This window comes from Populus alba, chromosome 1 (genome assembly GCF_005239225.2).
Source record: "Populus alba chromosome 1, ASM523922v2, whole genome shotgun sequence".
In the NCBI taxonomy this organism is placed as follows: domain Eukaryota; kingdom Viridiplantae; phylum Streptophyta; class Magnoliopsida; order Malpighiales; family Salicaceae; genus Populus; species Populus alba.
In genome coordinates, this window is record NC_133284.1 from 16345754 (window position 1) to 16372582 (window position 26829).

At 33.3% G+C, this 26829-nt stretch overlaps 2 protein-coding genes across 18 annotated transcripts; both read left to right on the forward strand.

The window, feature by feature from the left end:
- Positions 1 to 3960: 3960 nt before the first annotated feature.
- On the forward strand, positions 3961 to 8766 carry LOC118034815 (protein AGENET DOMAIN (AGD)-CONTAINING P1). Of its 15 annotated transcripts, none has more exons than XR_004685087.2 (5): positions 3961 to 4117; positions 4613 to 5054; positions 5608 to 7942; positions 8029 to 8107; positions 8484 to 8766. XR_004685087.2 is itself a non-coding variant. In XM_035040231.2 (4 exons), the coding sequence occupies exons 2-4, from the start codon at positions 4650 to 4652 to the stop codon at positions 6917 to 6919; spliced, it is 762 nt and encodes a 253-aa protein (XP_034896122.1). In that variant the 5' UTR covers positions 3961 to 4117; positions 4613 to 4649; the 3' UTR covers positions 6920 to 8391. The 15 variants fall into 15 exon arrangements, 2 of the variants coding, with proteins under 2 accessions (XP_034896122.1, XP_034896120.1); XR_012171334.1 differs by having other exon boundaries at positions 5608 to 7191; XR_012171336.1 differs by having other exon boundaries at positions 5608 to 7029.
- A 621-nt stretch (positions 8767 to 9387) lies between these two features.
- LOC118034813 (peroxisomal ATPase PEX1) lies at positions 9388 to 25311 on the forward strand. 3 transcript variants are annotated; one of them, XR_004685081.2, is made up of 18 exons: positions 9388 to 10020; positions 10138 to 10311; positions 10382 to 10481; positions 12240 to 12725; positions 12927 to 13667; positions 14552 to 14643; positions 16048 to 16121; positions 16315 to 16537; positions 16788 to 16881; positions 16998 to 17152; positions 18025 to 18255; positions 19909 to 20109; positions 21211 to 21336; positions 21418 to 21479; positions 22219 to 22336; positions 24242 to 24526; positions 24620 to 24958; positions 25055 to 25311. XR_004685081.2 is itself a non-coding variant. In XM_035040227.2 (17 exons), exons 1-17 carry the CDS (start codon positions 9820 to 9822, stop codon positions 24656 to 24658), a joined length of 3402 nt encoding a protein of 1133 aa, XP_034896118.1. In that variant the 5' UTR covers positions 9388 to 9819; the 3' UTR covers positions 24659 to 25311. The 3 variants fall into 3 exon arrangements, 2 of the variants coding, with proteins under 2 accessions (XP_034896118.1, XP_034896119.1); XM_035040227.2 differs by having other exon boundaries at positions 24620 to 25311; XM_035040228.2 differs by lacking the exon at positions 9388 to 10020 and having other exon boundaries at positions 10294 to 10311; positions 10382 to 10477; positions 24620 to 25311.
- Positions 25312 to 26829: the final 1518 nt, after the last annotated feature.

Below are 26829 nucleotides of genomic sequence, written 5' to 3' on the forward strand. Positions count from 1 at the left end.
TCTCTTTCTTTTTTTGTCATTCTAAAACAATTTAAAAAATTAATCTTGTTGAATTAGGTGACATAAGGATTAAACAAACAAAGTGCGAGGATGAAATCTAAAAGAAAAAAGACAACATAAAAAAAGGTGAGAAGCAACTTCATTGTTTATATAAATAATGATGCTACCTAAAAGAACTCTTGTTCTTTTAGTTGTTTTACTAGCTAGGTGGTTCACGCTATGTTGTAAACATAGTCAATTTTTTAACACAAAAAATGATGCTTAGGTGATGCAAACATTTTTAAAGGAGTAGGAAAAATTTAAGGCCATATCATTGGTTCGAATTGATTCAATTAGATTGGTTAATTTAACAACATGATTATATTAAAAAAACCAATGATAATTAAAAAAACAATGTAATGACTAATAAAAAATAAACGCTCACTGATATTATGAAAAGATACCTTTTAAATATTATTAAAATATATCAATGATCTCATTTGATAAAAAAAAAAAAAATGAAATGAGAACGAGATAACTTTATAAAAAGAAAAAAAAATCAAAAGCTCAATTAGAAGCAAATCAAATGCTAAAAACCAAAAAATAACAATAAAAAAATGAGGGACAAGTATAATAGACAAGAAAATTCAAGAAAGATAAAATTGAAAAAAAAAACTTAATTTTATAAACTAGTTCAATTAAAACAAATAGTAATAAAAAGAAGAATGATCAAATTTAAAGAGTTGTTTTTGGGCGAGTGTAGAAATCAAGGGAAAATGAGAAAAGAAAAGAGAAAAAAAAGGTTATCGGTATTAGATCAAATGTTTGTTGGCCACCATGTCGGCCTAGGATGAAAAAGCCTACGAGATGATTCAAATGACATCTTAAATGCAACTATTAGACCACTGAAAGACCCGTCAAGCACCGCTTAAATGGCAAGACGTCACCTACCCACTGACACATACTATTTTTTAAAATAATATTTTATATTTATTAAAATATTAAATGGCTTATCTTTCAACTTGATTATAACAAAAAAAAATCAAGTTAAAAAATACAAAAAACCCTTTGCACGCTTGCTTAATAATTTTTTATTCCAACAATATATCTGTTATTTCACCACGCTTAAAAAACAAAAAGAAAAATAAGCCCTTGGATTCTAGTTTTTAAGGTTAATTAAGTAATTTTATTGTGTTGACAAAACACATAAAAACAAATTAGTCCTTAAATTTGGTAATTTCTAATGAGTCATATGAAAAGAACATATTACTCCATCAACAAGTATTGGTTTTTGTAAAGAAATGTTAAAATATCATTATGTTTAAATTCACAAATATTTTGTATTTTAATCTACCATGAAAACCTGATTTCTTTTAGTGTTCTGCTAATATAATATTATATATTTTTACATTTCACATGGATATTGGATTTAAATTTTTAATTGCTCTTGATATCTAAAATAAATTAAATATATTTGAGAATTATTTATAAATTGGAATTGAACTATGAAAATCCATATTTCCAAATACAATAAAACGATATTAGTATATGGATATATTATATATTTTACATTTGAGATGGATATTCAATTTAGATTTTAAATTGCTCTTGATTCTAAAATAGATATTAGAAATTTAAACTACATCGTTTGATATCTTAAATCTATTAAAAAAATGGCTTAATCAAAATCTAATAAGAGTGAATTTAATTAATAATTCTAAAACTAAATAATTTTAAAATATGAATCCACTATAAAATAATAAAATGTGTGGAGAAAGGAAATGTCATTTCTGGCACCACCAGCGGTAGTACTGTTTTAATGCAACAGAAAATATCAAATAAAATAAATTCCATTTTGTTTCCTGAAAATTAGTTTTTGGGTAACTATTTTCTAAACTTTTTTGTATTTATTTGTTATTATAAAAGTTGGTCAATAAAAATTACTTTTTAGTCAAAGAAAAATTTAACTTGGTTTTAAGGAAAATATTTTCCTGAAAAATTTGGGCGAAAAACACTTTTTAAAATTTGTGAAAAATTTAGAAATATTGTATTATTTATTGATTTATATCAAATTTGATCCTCAAATTTTTTATTGCTATATATATTTTGTTTTGAATATTTAATTTTCAATTTCATCTCTTAAAAATTAATTTTTATATTAACTTTGGTCCTCATTTTTATAATTGTTATTTGCTTTTTTCTTATTATTTTTTTATTGAAATTTTTTATATATCAAATTTGATCCTTATTCTTTTGATTGTTACTTATTTTATTTGAAATACTTTATGAAATATTAATTATTATTATTATTTTTATTTCTTCATCTTTTTATTTTTATTTTTAGACTTGATCTTTATTATTTTGATTATTATTTATTTTATTTGAGATAATTTATGAATTTTTTTTTTCAAATTCATTCTCATTCAACTTTTTAATTTGTAAGATTTGTTTCTCATTATTTTAATAAACTTGAGAAAAATAAAATATTAATAAGTTATTTTTCAGCTTATTTTTCATGACATAACCAAATACTAAAAAGTATTTTCCTACTTATTTTTCATTACACTATCAAATATCAGAAAATAATTCACTTTTCTGAAATTTAGTTTTCAAAAGAAAACTATTTTCCAGCAAATAAACGGGTCTAAATATACATTTCTTTTCTCCCCCACTCGCATGAATATTCAAGAATCTTTTTTATTTTTTGTTTTAATCCTTCCATTATTTGAGTCAGCCCTAAATCTATTATTATTTTATAAAAAACCTCTTGAACTCAATTTTAATAAAAACCCATGTTAATTTAAACTTTATTTAGTCTGGTATTAAAACATAAAATACTAGCAATTTCTCAATTGCAAGATTAATGTAGTTTTTATTATATTCAAAATACAAACTTAATTTTCACGTACAAAACGGGTAAAAATATTACTTGATTGTGATATTATGGATATTTTACTCTTGGCTGGATTTAGAAATTTGTTCAATAAATTAAAATTATCAAATCAATAAATTTATGTGGTTTTTTTTTATTGGTGCACCATGCTCTTGAAAAAATTATTTTTTTTAATGTACATAATATATAATGAATTTTATTAAAAAAATATTATTTTAATAATTTTTAAATAAAAAAAAATATTTTTTAAAATCACTAGTTTTTATTATAATAATAAACATTTCCAAAGTCGCCATTGATTTGGTCTTAACTGACAAGCCACCAACAAGTGATGCCGTACCGATGTTCTTGTTTGACCAAGCTTGGTCCAACAACAAGAATCTGTTTTTTTTTTTTTTTTTTTTTTTTTAAAGCGCTCATATTTGGACTGCAAATTGATTATTTCTTTTAATCAAGCGGGAGTCTGTACTAGCTTTTATATATATATATATATATATATATATATATATATATATATATATTAATTCTCACATATTTTAAAATTAACTACTAGAAAAGCTTTCAGTTATTATTAATATTAGCAATTAAATGATTTGAACATGAAAAATCCTAAATTTTTATTACTTATCACCTATTAGATGGTTATGCCAAACATGAGTTGGCCTTTCAGCTAAAGTCGGTGGATTGGTTATTGATAATTACCAAAGTAGCCAAAATTGGTGGAATAATAATTGATGGAAAATTGAATCCTACCGAAATACTTGCCTCATAAGCCTCAAAATCACAAGAAACCTTTAGTTCAATGGCGCTGTCAAACAACTCTTTAGTTCAGCAAGAACTTAATGTACATTATGATATATATATATATATATATATATATATATATATATATATATATATTTTAAGAAACGGGCCAATTTGGAAGTTTTATAACAGGAGCTCCTTTTGTTAAAAAAAAGAAGTTATATATAAAAGGAAGATTTACGTGTAGCAACCTCATTGGCACAGACACCCTACATCTCCGCGCTAGATCCCGCTTTCTTAGTCATCAAGTGACGCTTAATAGCCGTCTGATTATATAACTTTTAAGTTAAATAAGAATTTTGAAAACCCTAATCATTCGGCTTCACCATTCAAATACAAACACAAACACAAACAACAAACAAAATCTCAGTTTCTCTATCTCCTTTTGTTTTAAGAAAGAAAGAAATCCGAAAGCAGAAGAAAACAAACTCTGCGAAAAAGGTTAGTAAAAAAATATAATCCGCGTTTGATTCAGTGATTTTTGGTGCTTTATACATCATTGTTTTGCTCTTATTGATTTTGATATTCGGTTATTTTATATGGTTTTATTTATTAATTGATGTTGAAGAGAAACAATTTATCGATAGTTAATTTTCAAATACACATCTTAATTTAGGGTTTTCTGGTCACTAAGCTTGAATGAATAGATGGTTTGTTAATCAATTCTATCTTTTCACAATCTTCTTATCACTTACACGTTGATAAGATTTTTTAGGTTTTTTTTGCAATTTTTTTGTTTACTATTATTTTCCGGTTAATTTTATTACCTCTTCTGTGATGGCTGATTTTATATGCAGAGTTATAATTTCATGGTTCTTTTCTGTGTAATTTTTTTTATAATATTTTTTCTCTTGTTGTAGTTGATAACGTGATTTGTATGATCTTTCTGTTTCTGTGAAATTACTGATTTGTTGAATTGAATTTTTGATACGGCAGGTTGGTAGAATCTTGTCGGTATTTTAATTTAGCCATCATGAGATTCAAGGCAGGTATGAAAGTGGAGGTATTAAGCAAAACGGAGGTTGCAACGGGATCTTGGCTTTGTGCCGAAATAATCTCTGGGAATGGGCACACGTACAGTGTGAAGTATGGCTGGTTTCCAATGAATAATGATGCAGAGGCAGTTGTGGAGAGGGTGCCTAGGAAGGCAATTAGGCCTTGTTCGCCACCGATGGCGGGGGATGATCATTGGGTCCCTGGGGATCTTGTTGAAGTGTTCCACAATTCTGCTTGGAAGACAGCAATAGTAATGGAAGTTATGGGTGATAAAAGCTTTTTTGTTAGGTTACTTGGATTGTGTGGAGAATTCATTGTCCATAAATCTCATTTAAGAGTTCGACAGTGCTGGCAAGATGGCAAATGGATTGTCATGAGGAAGGTAATATTCAATCTGCATTTGCTTTGTTATGTTTTGCTTTCCTTTTGATTATCCAGTACAATTTTAAGTGCACAAGTATGGTTCTTGAATTGGAGACCTGAGAGCAGTTGCCTCGAGCAAAATTTGCTAGCGTCAAGACTGTGCCCTAATCATCTTTCTTAGGACCCTGTTTATATGGATTAATAGCTGGATTATTCCTTTTTTTTTTTTTTTTTAATTCATTACCTCCATTTATCCTTCTATGCACCCTAAAACATGAAGTCTTCAATGCTTGATTAGGTCCTTTTGATCACTAAATATGTATGATTGTGAACTGCACTTAAATTGCCAGCCAATTTTCCTCATCTTGGAAGTAATTAAATTGTTGTAGCTCATGATCAAGTTGCTATATGACTGAATTTGATATTCTCTTTTTTTGGAGTTTAATCTGCTTAATTTACATGAATTTTGTGTTCCAAGTGTCACAAATTGATGCTATGTGTAATTATGTTAGTGAGTTCTTATTGTTTTACAATTCCTAATCATTATTTATATGTGTGGCATTTTGCAACAGGGTTTGGAGAATTATGTTGTGCCTATGGGAAAAGGACTACCGGATACAGGGACACACCTGTCTGCCGACGATGATTGCTTTCCAGTGGAGAAAAATTTTGAAGTGCGAAGGTGCCCTACGGTTTCCTCTAGAACATTGAAGAGAAGGTCAACATTTGGCAGTGATCTTGAAACATATCCAGTTACTGCTCAAAAGAAGAGACTGATTGAAAAAAATGGTAGTCATGAACAAATTTGTTCAGCTTATCCATCTCCTACTTTTGATAAGGTAGACACGCTTTTTTATCCAAATGAAGTATTGGGTGAGAATTATGTGCACTCTTCCTTTCATGTTGGAAAAGTTGAGCTCTCTAAAATGGATGTAGGTAGGAATAATGATGGTAGTCTTGTAGAATCCTCAATATCTGTTGACACTGATAGTTGTATGTCCTCCGTTGGTAGTTGTAGTGCTGTAGGCAGCTATGGTCACAATCTGCCCTGTCCAAACCTATGTGATAAAAATTTAGAGGATTTGCATAGTGATGCTGAATCATCAAATGGATCAGAATATGAGATAAAAGATTCCCCATCCTATGATGAGAAATTTGGAGTTGAAGTGCATAGGTCAAAATTACATGCCTATTGTTCTACTGTTGAGGCATTGTATAGTGCAGGGCCTTTGAGTTGGGAAGATGAAGAAAATTTGACAAGCCTACGCGATGAGCTCCACATTTCAGATGATGAACACTTGATGGTGTTAAGAAATTTGACATCTGTTAATAGTAGGATTGTTAGTAGGTGATTTTAGGATTTTGTCTGTCACCATTATACTGTAACTTTTCTTTGACAATGCGTTGTAGAGTCCATGGATAAGATGTGTAGCTGCTCGACATGTATATCTTTTCTGGTTATTTTGCAATGCCTCCCTCCCCTTCCTTTTTTTTTTTTGTATCCAGTTCTCTGAACCAGAACAGTCACTCAAGGAATTGTTTATATTTGATCTTTTTCAATTTTCTAGGCAACAACGAACTTGAAATTGACTAGAGTTTTATTAGAAGTAAACTAAGACCTTTTGTTCTTGAACAGGGTAATTTTGAGTGGGTTATTCAATTATAGAACACATGGTACAAAAATCTGTCATTGTCTGAACGTGTGGGAAGAAGATTTTTTTGTCTTTTGCGTTGTGAATGTATATTTTCTCTACAACTTTTCTGAAAGATCATTCACATCCATGTATTTTCCAGCAGCACATGGATTTTGAGTTGACTAATATGCTGATGCCATGTCGGAACGGCTCATGGCCAATATTGAGGGGTTGCATTCCTTGTTTCTAAAAGTCTCAAGATGATGATGCATAAAGTTTACTGCCATGCTTGGTAGGCTATGGGGCAATATCTACACCTGATTCCTGACTGGCTCATGTCTGGCTGACTTGGCCATGGGTGTGAGTTTTTGATTAACTTTTTAATGCTTGATCATATCTAGCCATCTTTTTCATAATTCTGTTTTCTCCTCTCTAAATGGGTTTTTTTGATTGAAATTTGAAAATATAAGGTCAACTTTGATCAGTTAATTCTACCAAATTTCAGGTGGTCAAGGTCCAAGGGTAAGTGAAAGTCCTTTCCTCCTTAATAAATGCAGTGATCTATACGAGGCTGTTTGTGTGTTCACAGATGTTTTGGATTTCAGGTGTTCTTCTGTTGAAGAAAATATCTAATACCAACAAATTGATTTTGTTAATGTGGTCATTTATGGTTGTTCGAACATAAGTGGCCTTGATTGATAATTAGGTGAAAATATTATGCAGATTGTTGTGGGAGAGTGATTTTATTGAAATTTTTTAGTGTTATTGAAATTTAATGTTTCAGGATGATTAAATCTTTTAAATGACTTAATAGTCTTGTTTTAATGGGTGAAAGAACTCACTTACCAGAACAGAATCGTTCTGAAAGGATCGTAATTTCTTAGAAAGTCCTTCAAGTGCAAAGTTTAACACACAATATAAATGAAGCTGTTTGATGTGGCATTTCCTCGCCAATTGCCTATGATGTGGCGCGTTGACGACATTTCTTAACTTGAAACAAATCATAGGTCAGGAATATGCATTCTGTGCTTGCTTTATAAATGAAGCGATGCTTCATTGTGTCACATTGCTCTAGAATTCTATGACTCAACAAATTATTATAAGTTGCTGTTGATTTTATGCATCCTCTGATGGAGGTTGGGGTATTAGCTAGTAGCAACATTCATAATATGTCCTGACATGCTTTGTCCATGTTCATTTGTATGACGAACAAGTATTCAATGTAGATGGATGTTGTCATGGTTAAGGGAAATCATGCCCGTCATTGCCTCTGGTAATTCCTTTAATATGGCATGTCTGAAAGTTGATTAGTAAAGCCATTACTTATTCAAGTTCATGTTTGTTTGCATGACAAACAAGGATTCATTGAAGATGGATGTAGCGGTGGTCAAAGGAAATCATGCCTTGCCTCCGGTGGTTCCTTTGATATGGCGTTTCTGTAAGTTGATTAGTAATGCTATTACCTCTTCAACTTCCGTTTTCTGGAGTCAAGTTTCTATTTATGGTTTTACTATGTTGGCGTTGTGTTGTGGCGTTAATGGGGATGTTGAAAGCATGATTTTGCAGCCCGTGTGATGTAAACTTTGGAAGCAGCTCAATAGATATTCAAAATCTTGAGAATTATCAACTTTCAATTTTTTGTAAAATCTAAAATGCAATGCCCACTCACATGGCTATAAATAACCATGTCGTGATATAGATGGAACCATTGGAGCCTTTTTTATTTATGTGTGTGTGTGTGTGTGTATGTAATCTTATTTTATTTGGAAAGTTTAATGTGGATTAAAATCACGAAATTCTCATAAATTTTATAGTACGTGCTGGAGCTTTTGCATTATTGACTGGTATAATTTGCTTCTTGGGAAGCATGACGTGGATACAAATGTCTCATGACGTGGCTCGCCAAGATCCCCAGTGATATAAGGGAGAAATGGCGTTCATATAAATGGAAGGATTGTTGAAATATTTGCAGGGTAGTAGCTTGGTGAATTGATAGCCTCTGTATTGGGGTTGATGTATAATCTTCGCAGACACATCTTTAGCTTAGCAACTCGAGCAAAATATTTCAATCAATGTTTATTTTATTTATTATTTTTATTTTTCTGTGAGAATGCAGTCAATGTCTGATTGCAAAATGGGATTAGCCTGTGGAGTCTGGCAATCTTCGCGCCTATGAGCTGGATGCATCCACCACCACTGAATCAAAGCAGTCATGAAATGTTATTGAAGTACTTACTAGCAGTCCTGTGATGATTTGAACTGCAAAACCGTGAATCTCAAATATGGAGAGAATTGAAAAAATTATTTTAAAATCTATATTTTTTTCATTTTTAATAGGAATGTGATTTTTCTTTTATTTCTTTGTATTTCTTGAAGTGAGTAAGTACCAATAACTATTTTAAGGGTTATAAAACTCTGTTATCCATCACGAACAACACTTTAATGGTAGACAAGGGGAGTCTTGAGTGGGGATAAAAAGAAGGGAGAAGGCGTGTAAAACCGGTTGATTTTTTAGAGGTGAGTGGAAATGAATTATTTTTATGATTTTGAATTGCTTTAATGTTAAAAATAATTTTTTTTTTAAAAAAAAAAATTATTTTAATATATTTCTAAGAAAAATAACATGAAATATCATTATTATAACAATTTTAATCACTTGATATTATTTTTTAAAATATTAAAATAATATATTTTTTTATTTCTATAACATCAAAACAATAAAAAATATTAAATAAATATTAATTTGATTTAAAAAATAACATTTATTTTTTCACCGGAGCTTGTTGGAAGTCATGAAATTAAAAAAAGAAGAGAAAAGACGGCAGTTCTCGAAGAGGTCACAACTGAGGCAGTTCTACCAGTATCAAGCGTCAGTTGTGAGAGCCATCTTTTCCTCTTGTTCACAAGTCGTTCCAAACTCAAAGTCAGTAGAAAAAAAGAAAGAAGCAAAGCATCGAGAAGCGCCAAAAAAAAAAAAAAAAACAGTCAGCTCATTAACCACCTCCTCCTCTCTCTCTCTCTCTCTCTCTCTATATATATATATATATATATATATATATATCTTCTTCCAGCTCTACTCTAATTAACTTAAAACAAAACACCATTCCATAGCTCTCTTTCTCCATCCATTCCTCCTTGAGTTATCGAAAAATGGAATTCCAAGTGAAGCACGTGGGCGGTATAGAGAATTGCTTTGTCTCTCTTCCTTTCAACCTAATCCAAATCCTTGAATCCACTCGCCGCCCTGCTCCTCTCCCTCCACTTCTCACTCTTGAACTACGTTCTCCTTCCGCCAACCGTCACTGGACCGTCGCTTGGTCCGGTGCTACCTCCTCCTCTTCCTCCATCGAGGTACCTCAATTTACATCTGATTCATTTTAATTTTTTTAAACTGGAGCGGTAGTTAATCTAATTGCTGCAAATTTCAAGGATTAATTGCTTTTTATTTTTGTTATCTGTGGGGTGAAGGTTGCGCAACAATTTGCAGAGTGCATTTCATTGCCTGATCATATTAGTGTTCAAGTCAGGGCTGTTTCTAATGTTGTCAACGCGACTTTAGTAACCATTGAACCTCATAGTGAGGATGATTGGGAAGTTTTAGAACTTAACGCTGAACAAGCCGAGGCTTCCATATTAAAGCAGGTATTTCTTGCGCTATTTCTTTTCTTTTCTTTTTCTTTTCTCCCATTTGAGAAATCATATCTGCTTGCAGGTGAGGATTGTCAATGAAGGAATGAGATTTCCTTTGTGGTTACATGGCGGCGCTGTCATTACATTCCTTGTGGTTTCAACATCCCCCAAGAGAGCGGTGGGTAAGATTATGTCTGCAACTTTCCACTCAAATTATAGTAGCTTGATGAAATTGGTTTAGTGATTACCAGCCTTGTTTTTTTTTTTTTTTTTTATGTGAGTTGTGCTTTCTAGTTATGTGGTTTAAGGAATTGCATTTTTGTTGTTATCAATTTCTTATTTTGTATAATTTAGTTCTGGAATTAAACACTGATTTATCAATTCTTGAAATGATGCTGTGCTTTTGGATGTACATTAAAAAAAAACGATTTTATTGAACTCTAATAATGATTCACATGAAGCTATTGAAGTACAAAAGTTGAGGTCTTACCACGTCCTATTACCAAACTGTGACTTGTGATCTTGATAAATTTAACTGTAACACATTGCTTACCGAAGAATTGCTACTTGTTCCCCTTTTGTTAAGTTGTATTCTGCATCTGCTCAATATTGTTATGGTATATTGTGAATCTATGCAGTTTGTTCGGGATTGCATTTGTATTCTGACCTCAAGGTAATTTTGGTGTAGAATTTGTCTATTTTTTAAAGGTTTAAAGGGCCATTAGATTTATGAGATAAGGTGTATCAGGAGTCTAAGAAAATGATATTTAAAAGAAAAATCTGGTTTGAATTCAATGTCAAGTTTGTTTGTGTGGGAGTATGTTTGGATATATTTTAGATTTCCCACACACAACACAGGTTAACTTGTTTCCAAATTATAGGATTCATAATACCTTGAAGGCACATTTGTTATGGTCTTAATTATGTATTTTCATATTAGAGTTTTGGTTAATATAATGAAACAAGTGTATATAATTTACGTTTTAAGAAAGTGATATTTAAAAGAAAAATCTGGTTTGATTTCAATGTCAAGTTTGTTTGTGTGGGAGTATGTTTGGATATATTCTAGATTTCCCACACACAACACAAGTTAACTTGTTTCCAAATTATAGAATTCATAATACCTTGAAGGTACATTTGTTATGGTCTTAATTATGTATTTTCATATTAGAGTTTCGGTTAATATAATGAAACAAGTGTATATAATTTACATTTTTCCTGTCTGCTACCCCCCCCCCCTCCCTAAATTTGATAGATTTTACCGTGTAAAAAGAGACAACAAGCAGTATAAGACATTCTCTGACCTGGTATAAGAACATGTATAAATACAAAGCACTTTCCAAAAGCTTTGATGGACACTTAATAATGATTCTAACCCATAACTACTCCCAGGGTCAAATTGACATAATCAACTTTTTTAGTGGATGCCTGTTTTATCCATATCTAACATCTTTTTTAGAAAATTTCAATTAAGGACATTCAATTCGGTCACATCATTTCAGCATCCTTATCATCTGCAGTACATGGCTAAAATTTTTGCAGGAGGTTGGGAAGAACTTCATTCACCATGTAACATATTAGCATTTTTCTTCCACTTTTATGTGTCTTCTATTCTACCTTGTTACTGTGGAGGCAAGCTGCTGAAATTCTGCTGCTTTTGGCAACTTTATATAATGGATGCATTGATTTTTCTCATGCTATGCTGTCATATGATCCTTAATTGAGCTCAGCATCCAATGTTGGAATTCACACCTGTATCAAAGAAATCTCCTTTTATACTCGTTGCAAGTCTGTGCCTAAATATTTTGTTACATAATATTCCTTTTCTTTTTTATATGCTTTGGTTTTTGATATCATTGGTTGTTGTGTGGACAGTTATGTTAAATTAAGGTCTGTCATGGACTACCAGTGTTAATCCTGACCTATGAGATTGTTTTCAGTTCAACTTGTTCCAGGAGCTGAAGTTGCAGTTGCTCCAAAAAGACGCAAAAAGGTTGTTAATAAACAAGATGCCACTGTGCAGTCTTCTAATAAAGAAAGTAATATGGCAAAGGCCCTGTTGCGTCTTCAAGATTTAGACAGAAGATTGTTTCACAATTGTGATGTCAAAGGTGTTGAGCTGGCCACCGCACTCACTTGTGTTGCTTATATGCATCCTGAAACTGCTCAAAAGTTTTCTTTAGATTCTCTGCAGTTGGTCACACTTGTTCCAAGATTGTCATCAAAAGATGGTGTAAAGACTCCTGATAGCGATGCATTGAGAGTGAAAAGTGCCTCTCCCAAGGAAGCTAACAATGGAACTTTAACTGACAAGAAAGAATTTCGTCAAGCAATTGTCCGCCTTTTGTTTTCTGATTCAGTGGCTAAAGGACATGTAATGATAGCTCGATCCCTTCGTTTGTATTTGAGAGCAGGGCTGCACTCATGTATGTTAATTATTCTGAGCACATATTGATCATATCTATGTTCCTTTATACTGTTTTATTTGCTTTTATGTGAACCTTCATTATTAGCTTTAAAATGCTTCAATAAGGATTTTGTTCCTCTCTTAACAATTATGACTCCACAATTGATTTTTTGATGCCATACTGTGCGGTTTTGAATTTAGAATATTCTTCTGTTTTCAGGGATTTATTTAAAGGGATGCATTACTGATTTGAAGGACATTGCATCACTTTCACTTTCTCCCTGTTACTTTAAGATGCTTGGACAAGAGAAGCCCGTTGAGAAGCCTGGTCTAGAACTGATTGACATCAATAAACTTCAGAAACCAAGAAAAACTAGCTTGGACACCTATATGGATGCTGTAGATTGGTCAATCCATGACAAAATTATTGCTGCTCTGTCACAAGACTTTCCTTCTAAACAGGAAGAAGAGACTGGTTATCTGCCTGATAATAACAAGGGATTGAGAAGACTTCTTCAAGCATGGTATCGTGCACAGCTTGATGCTATTGCTTCAACTTCTGGGGTGGAAGTTAATTCATTAATTTTAGGTAAAGAAACTTTACTTCACTTTGAAGTGAAAGGATATGACTTTGGGATTGATAGGAAGACTAGTGAAAAGGCATCTTCTTATTCAAATGGATCTCTAAAGAACAGAAATAAGACTGGTGAAATGCAACTTGAATTCTTGTATGTACTGAGTATTCCTGAGGAATCTGTGCACGGAATAAAGGTGAATGCATACAGTCTTGCCTTCGATGAAAGAAAAAAGGATAATCTTGGAGTAGGGTTGTTTGAAAGGCTGAAACTAGGTGGCCCTATGTCCTTCTATTCTTTGAAGGAAAGTAACTCTTTTACAGGCTTTAGTTCAAATGCATCATCTTTGAGCTGGATGGGGACAACTGCTTCTGATGTGATTAACAGTAGGTACTTTCTCTCTATGCTTCTATTTGCAGTGCTTGAAGTTCTCAGGGAAGCCTTTATCATGTGGAATTTTGTAGTTCATGAGCATAGAGTGTAATGATCTACATTCCTTTGTTATATATGTTGCCCAGATGCTAACAGAACACATATACATGATAATGAGGAAATAATGACAATCACTACTGTCATGTTTGTTAAGACATGGAAGAATCTCAAGGTGGATGTTTAAGCCAGTTTCCCGTGCACAATACTGGATACCTTCTTTCTACATGGATATTAACTTTTCTTAGCATGTCGAACTGGGGTCAGTAATTGTCTAGTTGCACTTTCACCTTGATCTTCTTCTGTTCCTGACAGAGTGACTGTTTGAGTAAATATTTATGTGGTGCACCTTTTCTGTGGTTTTGGTGAATTGGAATTTTCGTAGAGCCTGTAATCATGTGTTCTATAATTGTTGTTTGATCTAAAAGAAAAACAAAAACAAAAAGTAGAAGAAACGTTTGGATTGTTAGTGATTGTTTATTTTACTAGCTGGATTCGTGTATACAGTCTATCTAAAGTTTTGTTGTGGCTTTCTCCTGTTTTCTCTCTTGGTCTTTTTTTTTAATCACGATGCTTGATTATTTTGTGTTTGCATGCATCTTTGTATTGTGACAAAGTAGCTTGATGAAACATCTATGGATTGATTTTCCAATATTGTTTCCATAACATGGTCATGCCAAACTGCATTGTGTGCTCATGCTGGCACCCCATGCAGTTCTCAATTTTTGTTGTGCTTAATTTTCCTACTACTGACACGCATAACATGCCCTACCAAGGTGAAAGGAATTTTCTCCTTTCCCTGTAAATAGTTTAAGTTGATTACAATTTTATTGCAATGCAGGAATGATGGTGTTGTTATATCCTCCTTATAGCACGTGGTTTAATACATACAATCTTCCTCTGCCTGGGCACGTTCTGATATATGGACCTCATGTGAGTTTTATGTCTTTGATTTTAGTAAAGTTATCATAATTTGATGTGTGATATACAAAATATGCTCATTATCACTGTCAAACCAAACATGACTGCACTGCTCACAATAGTTTTATCATCCCACATTGTCCGTTTGGTTCAATTGGATGGAGATTTTCATCTTGAAGATGAATGAACTTCGTTATAGGTGTTAGATGCAGATTATTTGTGTCATATGTCAGGGAACATGTTTAAATCACATGGTTAATTTTTGTCACCCTATGCCTAAGGGAATCAAATGTGCAAGCTGCCGGTTTAAGATGTGTAGATACGCTCATTTTGAACTATCACTTAGATACTGAGAACCGACAATATTGTTTTCATCCATGAAATAAAAAAAGACAATACCTCTATCTGCTTGAAATTATAACAGTTATCATTTGAATGATGGAAATGTTGGACATCAACTAGTCTCTGCCTATATTAATAACACAAATAGATGAACGGGTGCACATTGACTTTCTCTGAAAAAACTTTATTGTTTATGTTGCATGGTGTACTATGTTTGGATGGTGACTGGTGAGAAGTGTCATAATCTCTAAAAATGATTATTGCCCCTATATTATTTTGGGATCAAGAAGTCTTTTTGGCATGTTTTGATTTTGAGCTTCAGTTGCATTTAGAGGTTTTTATTAATGTACCAAATGACAGTGGATAGATGAAGAATTTGAGGGTAGTGAAGATGTCATGGGAAGAGGTAAATGGGAGAAAAAGACCAAAAGAAAAACATCAGAAATAGGAAAAGAGAAATGTAATGTTAAATCTCACGTCAATAGCCAATCTTGAAAGAGGGTATGCCAAAACATATGATTAGATGTTATAACGGCATCAAGAACCTAATAGAATTTCAAATCAAGTTAGATTCTGATTATACACTGGAAAACATGTCCATGCCACTAAACTGGAAATACGTTATTAAGGAGTTCCCTAATTACAATTTAAAATGCGAGATAATCAAATAAAACCAATTTTGTCTTAATAATCCTAAATCCTACTTTGCTTCTTGTCATGAGAATTTAGTCGCATCAGATCTTTTCTTTTCTAGAGAATGGAAGATGACCTTAATTTTTTTTTATCTCTATTTCCTTCTCTCCTTGTTTCTAATGATTTATTCAAGTATGAAATTCCCCAAAAAATCTAAAAATATAAAACAATCAAAAGTGTAATCAAGTTCATAGTCCTTGACTGTTCACCAATGGAACTAAATCCTTCATTTCTAAAAAGTATCTGGATTCTGGCATGTTGATAAGTCTATATGTTCAATTGTCTATTTTTTTGTCATTGCTTTATCGTACAAATCAAACATATTATCCCACGAGTCATGTATCAGTTAATACAAGAAATTGATATGTGTTTGCTTTTTAGGGTTCTGGAAAAACCACTTTAGCAAGAGCTGTTGCAAAATCCCTTGAAGAGCGTGAAGACCTCTTTGCTCACATGTGAGGAATTCTTTTTTTTAAAACACATATATGCAATTGTCTATTTTTTTCTTCCCTTTAACTGGTAATTGAATCTATCAAATGTTTGCCTGTGTTAATTCTTGTGAACAAATTTAATCATAACAAGGCATAAGGGTGGCACACACAAACACATATCTTTTTGTATTGCTCTAATTTAGTTTTGTGCATGCAGAGTTTTTGTAAGCTGCTCTGGACTCACCTTAGATAAAGCCTCGGCCATTCGTCAAACCCTTTCCGCTTCCATATCTGAAGCATTAGATCATGCACCTTCCCTTGTCATCTTTGATGATCTGGATACCATTGTGTCATCCTCTTCTGACTCTGAAGGATCACAACCTTCAACATCGGTTGTTGCGCTGACGAAATTTCTCTCAGATTTTATAGATGAATATGGGGTAATAAATTAGTCATGGTCTTTCCCTTCTTCCTGAATTGATAATATTGAAGCCATTGTAAATGTGTGTTCTGTTTTACTTTTGCATACAATGTGCAATTGGTCGTTTCTAATGACAGTGCCTTCATATGTATGCATAATTATGATTGATTGGAAGACATCCACACTAGTAGAGGAACATTGGTTTCATGTGACAAATAACACAAAATGGATCTATTCTGAACATGAAGATTTAATATGGCAATGTACAGGAAAAAAGGAAGAGCACATGTGGAATTGGCCCGATTGCCTTTATAGCCTCTGTGCAGACTCTGGAGAATATTCCACAGTCATTGAGCTCTTCAGGTCTGTCACTTTTTGCACTTAGAAAGAATGCCGTGAAAGGTTTCAGGTTACTAACACTTCCCTTTCTCTTCAGTTTGTCTTTTTTATACTGGTTTTGTGTATTTGGATGTTTTCAGGAAGGTTTGACTTCCATGTGCAACTGCCTGCTCCTGCTGCCTCAGAACGTGAGGCTATATTGAAGCATGAAATCCAGAGGCGTTCCTTACTGTGTTCTGACGACATTTTGCTTGATGTGGCTTCCAAATGTGATGGATATGATGCATATGATCTGGTATTTGTTGTGATTCTGGATTTGGGATGTATCAACATTTTGTTCCTTTACTTTCTTCTTCTTCTGTTTTTTTTTCCCTTGCAAATATATCATCTAAAATGATGATTTTGCAAGACAGTAAATCATTAGAAGTGGAAAAATCAACAATTCATAGGAAGGAATACCTTTTTTATTAACAAAAATTCATGAAAGAGCATGAATCAAGTGCTAACATTCACAACAATTTGAAGCTCATTTATAAGTCATAGGAAAGAAGATGATGGCATAACACAACAGATATTCATATGCTTGGTTTTCCTGAAACAAGGCCATCATCTAGCATCTTCAACTACCAAGCAATTGTGATAAGTAAAACAAAATACTCAAATCTTCTTGGATTGAATTGGCTCATGATCATGAATTCTCTACTCAGAAGGCAGTTTGATACTGTTCTTAAAGTTGGTTGATGTGAATTTGGGTCTCTCCTCATTTATTGGCTGTCTCCTGTGCAATAGCTAGATTTCAAAAAATTTAGTTCTGGAGCTTCATGTTTTTTGGCACTTAACATTTAATTTTATTATATACCCTTCCATCATTCTTGTAATGAAACTTGCATGTTAAGTTTCTTCATCATTGTCAGTTCATCACCATTCAAGCTTGTTTATGCTCACCTTCTCCATGATGAAGTGGGACACATAATTTTATCAATCTTGCATAGGGCACATAGCTATTATTGCATTTAAACTTCAAATTTGTTGTCTTAAGTCTGTTGTGATGCTTCTAAAATTGGTTATGTTAGCAAAATTCTTGGGAGTGAAAAACTGTGTTTGAAGCTGCTTTTGTTGCACATGCATGAATTGTAATTTCTGATATGAAGCAGTTCAATGTATCAGGAAATATTGGTAGATAGAACTGTACATGCTGCCATTGGCCGATTTTTGCCTTCTCATTCTACTTTTGAAAAGCATGACATACCCACATTAATCAAGGACGATTTCTCTCGGGCAATGCACGAGTTCCTTCCAGTTTCTATGCGTGACATCACTAAATCTGCCCCTGAAGGTGGCCGTTCTGGGTGGGATGATGTTGGTGGTCTTAGTGACATAAGGAATGCTATTAGAGAGGTATGATTTTTGCTTTCAACATGTTTAATGATGAAAAATGATTTTAGATTAGTGACTATATCATTTGCAGGTTGTGTTAACTGTTAATTTGTTGCTAACAGAAGGTCAGCATTTCAATTATTTGCTTTCCCATTCATCTTAACTTCAAGTTGTAGGCTGTTTGAATATTGTGAAATGAGTATCACGCTAGTTGTAAGAAAAAAAGTGAGGCTTTGAAAAAAAGAAAAAAGCACCTCTAGGCTCTGTGGATTAATTAAATAAAGAGGAATGCAAGAACTTCTAATGGAATTGTGTCATCATAGGAAATCTTTTTGGTTGCTCTGGAGCTAAATAGTTCTCTAGATTGATGAGACAGTTCACTGCCCAGTAGTTTCAAATACTCATTTTATTCCTCACCTTAAGGTGCATACTGCATAGACATATGGCCTTGGTAAAGGTGTATCACTCAAAATAGAATTTATTTTCTAGCTATTATCAATTCCTGATATGCAAAAATGCAGTCTTCTATACAAGTTTGCTCACACTTCAGACCAATGAAAAACTGGAAAGTTTTTGGGAATACTATTAATTTGAGTGCCGAATGACCCACAATACCGTAATTAAAACTAGAAATGTTGCCAAAATTATAGTTGTCATAAAATTGAAAGCATGATGAAGAAGTATATGAAAAATATGAATATAACAAGAAAACCTTATGTTAACTGTGAAAAGAATCATGACCCTCTCGGCCCATCCTACATAGAAGTTGTGTTTAGTCTTGATTTTATGATGGGTGAAATACTGGGGTTGGAAGACCTATGAACATAGGATCTTACCAATGAGAAGTTGTGTTTCCAATTTTTTGACCTTTCAGGGCTTTTAAATTTGCATCACAAATCTTAGATAACCTGTGTGCTTATTGTTAGATATTGCGTTTTTAGAGATTGCCACATCTCAATCACTGTGTTGCTGAAAATTGAGTTCATTGAATGGATTTGAATAGCAAAACACTTCTCTTCCCCATTATCCTTAATCCTTGAACTTGATACATGATGCTCATATTAATACTAACAACTAGGCCATGGAGAGGGCTGGTATAGATGATTACCGTATATAGTATTTCAATTTATGCCATATCTGTAGTTGAGAAACTCCATTCTTATATATCCTTCGTTTTTTTTGCAAAGTTGAATTTGATTACAGTCTCTCATGCAAGTTGAAGGCAGTGTAAGCAACAAAAATAGATACATTTGTGTTAATGACACTCCTTATCCTTCTAAAGGACATTTCTCTTTAGCAATTCCTTTTTATGTCAACTGTTTTGGCTCATCTGATTCTACATTGAATTTGTTGACTATGGTACTTAGGTTTGTTACACACTCCATCTGGTTTTCTGCTATACTGTATAAGCTCCTTGCTCTGGTGATTTCTGCTTTGAATAGGCTCCTTTTGTTTCAATAATTTTTTTACTGATAGCGCAAATGTTTTTGAAGGATTTGAAACATTGTGTAAAACACTAGCCTTTGGACTATCCAAGGAAACAGTAATTCATTTATTTGTCTGGTGCTTTGTCAAGTGTTTGCCCTCTAAACTTGTCTGTGCCTTTATTTACCTTTTCTTTTCCCATGCTCATTCTATGGTAGGCTTGAAGTTGTTATTGTTAATTCTATGCAGATGATTGAATTGCCTTCAAAGTTCCCGAACATCTTTGTCCAATCTCCTTTACGCTTAAGGTCAAATGTTCTCTTATACGGTCCTCCTGGTTGTGGCAAAACTCATATTGTTGGTGCCGCCGCCGCCGCTTGTTCTCTTCGATTCATATCAGTGAAAGGACCTGAGCTGTTGAACAAATACATTGGTGCTTCTGAACAAGCTGTAAGAGAGCAATTAAACCTCCTTCCCATTTTGAAATGAAAAATAAAATATATTTTTTTTAAAATTAGCCATTCTAGAACTTTTGACACTTCCATTGCATAATTTTCCTCATATCTACATCCCCTAGCACAGTGCTGTAGTTTTTGTCCTTGTCAAGCCAGAACGGAAGCTCCTAAAATATTATTGGAATGGTTGTGAATTCACTTTGTATTGGGTCAATAATCTTATTTTCTTTCTTCCAAGTGAATTGAAGTTTTTGAAACTTTTTTTTTTCATCTATTTTTCTTTCCATGTATACACATACATTTCAAAGGGTTTGCCACTGCATTGTTTTGGAATTCTCTTCCTTGCTTATTGGTGTTGTTCAATATAAGAGTTCCTGGAGTGTATTGGATGGATAAGAAAACTCTTTGCTTGCTTGAAGTCCAATGCTTACCCAAAAATTTATTCTTGATGCATTTTGGCATACTGCTTTGTGAAGATTGTTGCTTTGAAAAACTTTAGCTTCACACTGTGTAATGATGCTTGTAAGCCATGTCCTTTTGTCAAAACAAATTCACACCACAAACGTTTTCCTTGCCAAACATTTTGTCTTCCTGTTATATCCTCTGACACATCACTACCATTTATTCTTTGTTGAATAGTCTGCAATTGTTTGTTACATAGGTGGTAAGCAATCAGTTATGTATTGCACTCACTTTACATTTCCAGTATGGCTTCAACTGAAGAATACTGCATAATTTACTGATAATTTCATTATTAATATTCACTGGTCATTGTTTGCCATAATTGATCAAAGAGTATGTGGTATATCATGGAGATTCATAAATATGTTTATGGAACTTGTGTGGATGCAATATTTTATTATGTTGAAATTGATTAAAATAAGATATCATTATTACAATTGAGTGTGAACTCCTTTCCTTCTTTTAGTTGAATTCAATAATGTGCTTTGATGGTGGTCTGCATTTGGTTGTGTGATTTCATGACCCAGAAGTGAACTTGAGACCATAATAGGTTCCTGTATTGGAATATGCCTGTGTTTCCTCCTTGTAAAAATTTAATGCATGTTGACTGCTGGCAACCTTGCTTTCACTACAGGTTCGTGATATTTTCTCAAAAGCTGCAGCTGCAGCACCATGTCTTCTATTTTTTGATGAATTTGATTCCATTGCCCCAAAACGAGGGCATGACAATACTGGAGTAACTGATCGTGTTGTTAATCAAGTTAGTTTCTCATTTTGTTTTTTCCATCTTATATGGTTTCTTTAGCAATTTTTCTCACTTGTGAATTCTTCCTTCTCCCAGTTTCTAACTGAATTAGATGGTGTAGAAGTTTTGACTGGAGTTTTTGTTTTTGCTGCAACAAGGTTAGTTTCAATCTGGTGTAAATACTTATTTCTGGTTCAGGTTCCACTCCAGACATTAATTACTTGGTGCTAACAAGAGAGATTTTCTGCACTTGCAATCTATTGCATATAATTTAGTGGATGGTTTTGCTTGTAGCAGTCCAATGCATTTCCAATTTCAGAAAGCAGATACCAAATGATGGATACCTTTTTTTGGCTGAATACTTGTGTTAGCTTCCTGTGCTGATTAGAGAATGTCTTCCCATCCTTATTGTATTTTCTTCTCTTCCTATTTTCATAAATTTTCCTTTCGTCCAAATGAGAAGGTGAAAGGAATTGGGTGCCATAAAATTACATGTTGTAAAATTTTAACTTCTGCTAATGAAATAATAGAATTATTATAAGGGATATAAAGAAATTGTTCTAGATTTGTTAATTTCAATGGAGGATTGCCACTGATGATTGGCGATGCCAGATAGATGTGTTGCTAATGGATTCTTGTTCAATTGCATAAATTTGGTTCTAAAATTGACTGTAATCATGTATTTCATTCAGCATCTCATGTCGACTGGATATCCAGTGCTCTAATTTTTAGCATTTTGTGGGAATTTGTTATTAAATGTTTACAGCTCCATGATTAACATTGATTTTGAGAAATTTTTGTTCCTTTTGTTCCCTGGTTTGTTAATTAGATTTTAATGACTCTTTGACGACTAACTTTCTACTATTCCTGTTTTCCCATTATCAAATGATGAAGCAGTAGACCAGATCTACTTGATGCTGCCTTGTTGAGACCTGGTCGGTTAGATCGCCTTCTTTTCTGTGATTTTCCATCTCGGCAGGAGAGGCAGGAAATCCTAGCAGTTCTTTCTAGAAAGGTGAGTAATACTGCCCATTTGTAAACTTTTTGTTTTAGATAAGAAAAAAAAATGTATCAATTGCAAAAAGAATTACGAAAGCTCGATGAAAATTGCAACCTCTCTTAGCCCCCCCCCATCTTGTCCTTTTCGCTTTCTAGATTCCTCCTGAATTCTACGTACTTAAATGAGAATGACCCTTAACACAAACTATAAGAATTGCCCCCTTTAATGTTAGAGAATTACTTCATTTGTGTCAAAAAGTCAATTTGCACATTGTGTTTTATTTTGGTCAATTCACTTAATTTGGCCCGAATATGGGCCAGTTTACTGCAATTAAAAGAAAGTGCTCGTTAGGTATTGTTGACGTGAGTTTCGCTTGACAGGCTAACTTATTTTCTTATAGAATTAAATAAAATGTGAGTTCAAACAAGAAAAATAGATATGAATTCTAAAGATACTCCATCTAAGGTAGGGTGTGCTCTTCCATTCAATTAAAATTTTTGAGAGTTTCCATTCTGATCTTCCCAAAGCTTTCAATTACCACAACTTTCCATTCCATCAGTACATAACAATAATCCACACAATCTTTTGCTATTGAAACTCAATGCTAAAACCCATTTTTAAATACAATCTCAACCATCTGTCATAATCTAAAATCCATTTCAACTCAAGTCTCTGTATATTATTGCCGCTACCCATGACTTATCCATGATCTAACCTCCACTGCCATTACAATGCTGTCTACTCCTCTGGCAACAACGTGTGAAGTTCTTTCAAAATCAATGTTTTTTAAATCAGCATTTCATCAAACTCAAAGAGTGCAACCCGTGAGATGAGAGGATAAAGAGAAGCTAGCAGAAAGCTAAATTATACATTTCCACAACAAAGAGTAGAACAAAAACCAGCAACAAAATCACAGCAATGCTTGAGTACACATTAGAAAAAGCTGCTCAGATGAAAACCCAGCCATGTAAGAAACGGTGAGGTTGAAAAGTACTGTTGAAAAGGAGGGGATACGGAGCAGCTGATTGGGGTTGTGAGGAAGATGCAAATGAGGTCATATGGAGGTGAGGTTTCACCACAACTTTGAAACTTGTTGATGGATTTTCATGCTGTTTGGTTGATGCTGACAATAGCTACAGAGGCTTCAGGACTTTGATATTCAAGATTTTATACCCAACAGCAGAGTTTGATTTGGGTCTCATATATTGGTGCTGTTGTTGTCTTAAAGCTTGGAGAATTTGGAAGTGATCTGAGAATCCAGAATTTAGAAATAATGATCAAGAGAATTGGTGTAGAGTAGGATTGGAAGAGATAGGTTGTGGAGTTTGTTTAATTTTAATTGACTTGGTTTTGTTTAATCAGAATAGTTCTTTGGATTCTTAATTAGCTTTGTTATGCATAAATTAATTTCTCTCAGTTTTTTGTATATTTCTTTTGTCTACATGATGTAATTAAGTGACCACATGATGCCTTTATTAAACTGGAGCCAACGGGCATTACTGACTGGGGGAATTGGCCCATAGTTTGGCCAAATTATGTGAAACTGACCAAAAATAAACATGGGGTGTGCATTAACTTGTGGAAAAAAACAACGAGGTCTAAATTGAGGTCTTTCTCTTAATCTTATTGCAATAGAAACTCTTTTGAAAGAGATCAATAGTAGATCAAATAGTATGCTGTATTTGTGGTAGCTTTTGTGTCCGTATAAGGTGAAATAGAAATTATGTTGCTTTTTGGAAAAAAAGAAGTGTAATCTTTGCCGCTAAGCTTCCAGAAAGACCAACTGCTGTTTGGAAATCAACATAAAAATTGCAAGGGTTCATTTTTTATGTTCATGTTGTTTGATTTTTGGCATCAACTTAGGTGCTCCATTTTCATATATCTGTATTCTCAAACTTTGCCATCTAAAAATCAATGCAGCTGCCTCTTGCCAATGATGTTGACATAGAAACAATAGCTGGTATGACAGAAGGATTTAGCGGTGCTGACCTACAAGCTCTTCTCTCCGATGCGCAGCTTGCAGCAGTTCATGAACATTTAAGCAGTGCAGACATGGGCGACCCTGGTAAAATGCCAGTCATAACTGATGATCTTTTAAAGACCACTACTTCCAAAGCAAGACCATCGATATCTGAAGCTGAGAAGCAAAGACTCTTTGGTATTTATAGCCAGTTCTTGGATTCAAAGCGATCTGTTGCTTCACAGGTTCCGCTCTCTCTCTTGGAGTCCCATCTAGTGCACTTCTCATTTTCTGTTCTTTCAATTGAAGCTCAGTACTAACAAATTATTTGTCTGCAGTCGAGGGATACAAAAGGCAAAAGAGCTACTCTAGCATAAGAATCTTCTGAGGGCCAAACAACAAAATCAGTCATGTAACTTATGCAATCTTTTCCGGAAAAAAGTTTAAAATCAATGGTGCAATTTGTTCCCATTTTAAGATCTAATCAGAGACCTATCATCCTCGTGACTTTCTCTATATACTATATAGAATTGGGTTGTTCATTCTTCGATAGTTAATAGACATGTTGATGTATGAGTACTGTAAAGTGGATATAGCATAGAGCACTTGCTTATACAGTTCCGTCCATTATTATGTACAACTGTGGACATAACCAGGAACAAAGGCACGTAGCGAAGGTTTGCTCAGCACATACTTTTCTCAAACGCGCACCTGCACTTGACTCGGATGATAGGGAATAAGAGAACTAAGAAGTCCATTTCTTTTGTGCTTAGGAAAGCAAGAAAAGTAAGCACATGGGAACGTGATGGGATGAAGAAACTGGGAGGCTTTCCTTGCAATTTTAGAGAGATCTCATGAGGTAATATTTCAACTATCTTTTGTTGATGATCTAGCATCCTTATGAGTGACAAGGTTATAGTTGAGACTTGAGCAGTTATCTTAATGGAGGTCTTTAGAGACTTATTTTGACGATCAACAGGTTTTGTGAGTAAAACATTAAGAGGACAAAGGTCGTTTTCCCTTTTTATCATTTTCTGATAGATTTTATTAGTATGCTTCTCCGATTGGGGTTTTTATCAAGGGTTCCATCGTTGTCTTTATGAACCCGCGGTCAGCCCCCCCAATTCCTTGACCTGGGAATTTTCAGAGGATAAACACCGAGGAGCTCAAACTAAAACAAAGGTTGATTTCCTAGCTATTCAAAACAACGGGTATTTTCCGACCCAAGGCCATAGAATAATAATCAGTTCTTCCATAATGAGCTATTTAAAGAGCAAGGTTACGTATTTGCTGGATCAATTACTTTCAGCTTATGGATGTAATGCTAGTTTTCAATTGCTAAGCAGCAAGGAGAACATGAATGAAAGCTCAAAATACAAAAAAGAATTGCTTTAACACATCCTAAAGATGGAAATATTAAAGAAAGAAGAATGTTCTAGTTTTGTAGCCTGATTTTGAATGGCTCAACTTAAACAATATTCTTAGAGGTTGAAAAATATGTTGAAGATAAAAGGTAAGTATTTAAAATATAGTATTTTGATGTCGACTTTTAGGATAGATTTCATGAATGATTATTTTGATGTTGACTTTTAGGATAAATATTATTTATAGTGTTCTTCAAATTTCGTCAGATGTTTCTTCAATTATATATACATATAGAGAGAGAGAGATCAGAAAGAATTGAATAGAGAGACAAACTAACGTTGTTTAAGATAATGGAGTTCAAGTGTTTGATTAAAGAAAGTATGGCAGGATGGAGTGAGGGGTCATGATTAATCTTTTTGGATAGAACTGAGAAATTGATCTAAAACATGCCTGACTGATCCACTTCATTCATTTGACTTGATCCAAACAACTCCACCATACACAAATTTCTTTTGCCCAGCTGATGGAGGATGGATAAGGCTCCACATTTCTAACTTCAATAGACCTCCTACTAGGCTGGTGTCCTGTTTTGCCACGAGCTTAATTTGTTTTTTATATAACAAAATAATATTTAAAGATTGGAGTTCCAATACTAATAAGAAAGATGGCTAAACTACTGTAATTTTCAGAGAAAAAAAAATAACCAGCGACAAACCAAACCACCAATGCCTACACAAGCTGTTCTAGATAAAATAAGACGTTGTAGCGCTTCTAATGCTAGGATTCACCGCATGTGTCTTTTGATGCCCTGCTTGTGCCTATATTTTTTTAGCCAAATATCAAATCCTCTCTCAATTGACTTAATAATTATACAAAAAATACAAAAAAAAAAGCCTCTTGACTCTAGGTTTAAAATCTTGGCTTTAAAGAGTTTTTTGGGCGTCTCATTATATATTTTAATTGTTTTATTTTTTTATATTTACATAAATATCAAATTACTTTTTAATTGATATTATAATAATAAAAATATTATTGTGAAAGTACAAAAATACTTAATACCATGTTTAGTTTTTTTTACTTTCAATAATATTTTAGTTATTTCACTATACAATTAAAAATATAAAATACTTATTAACTCCTATAAATTTTGCAACTATAATTAGATCATACGATAAAACTTCAA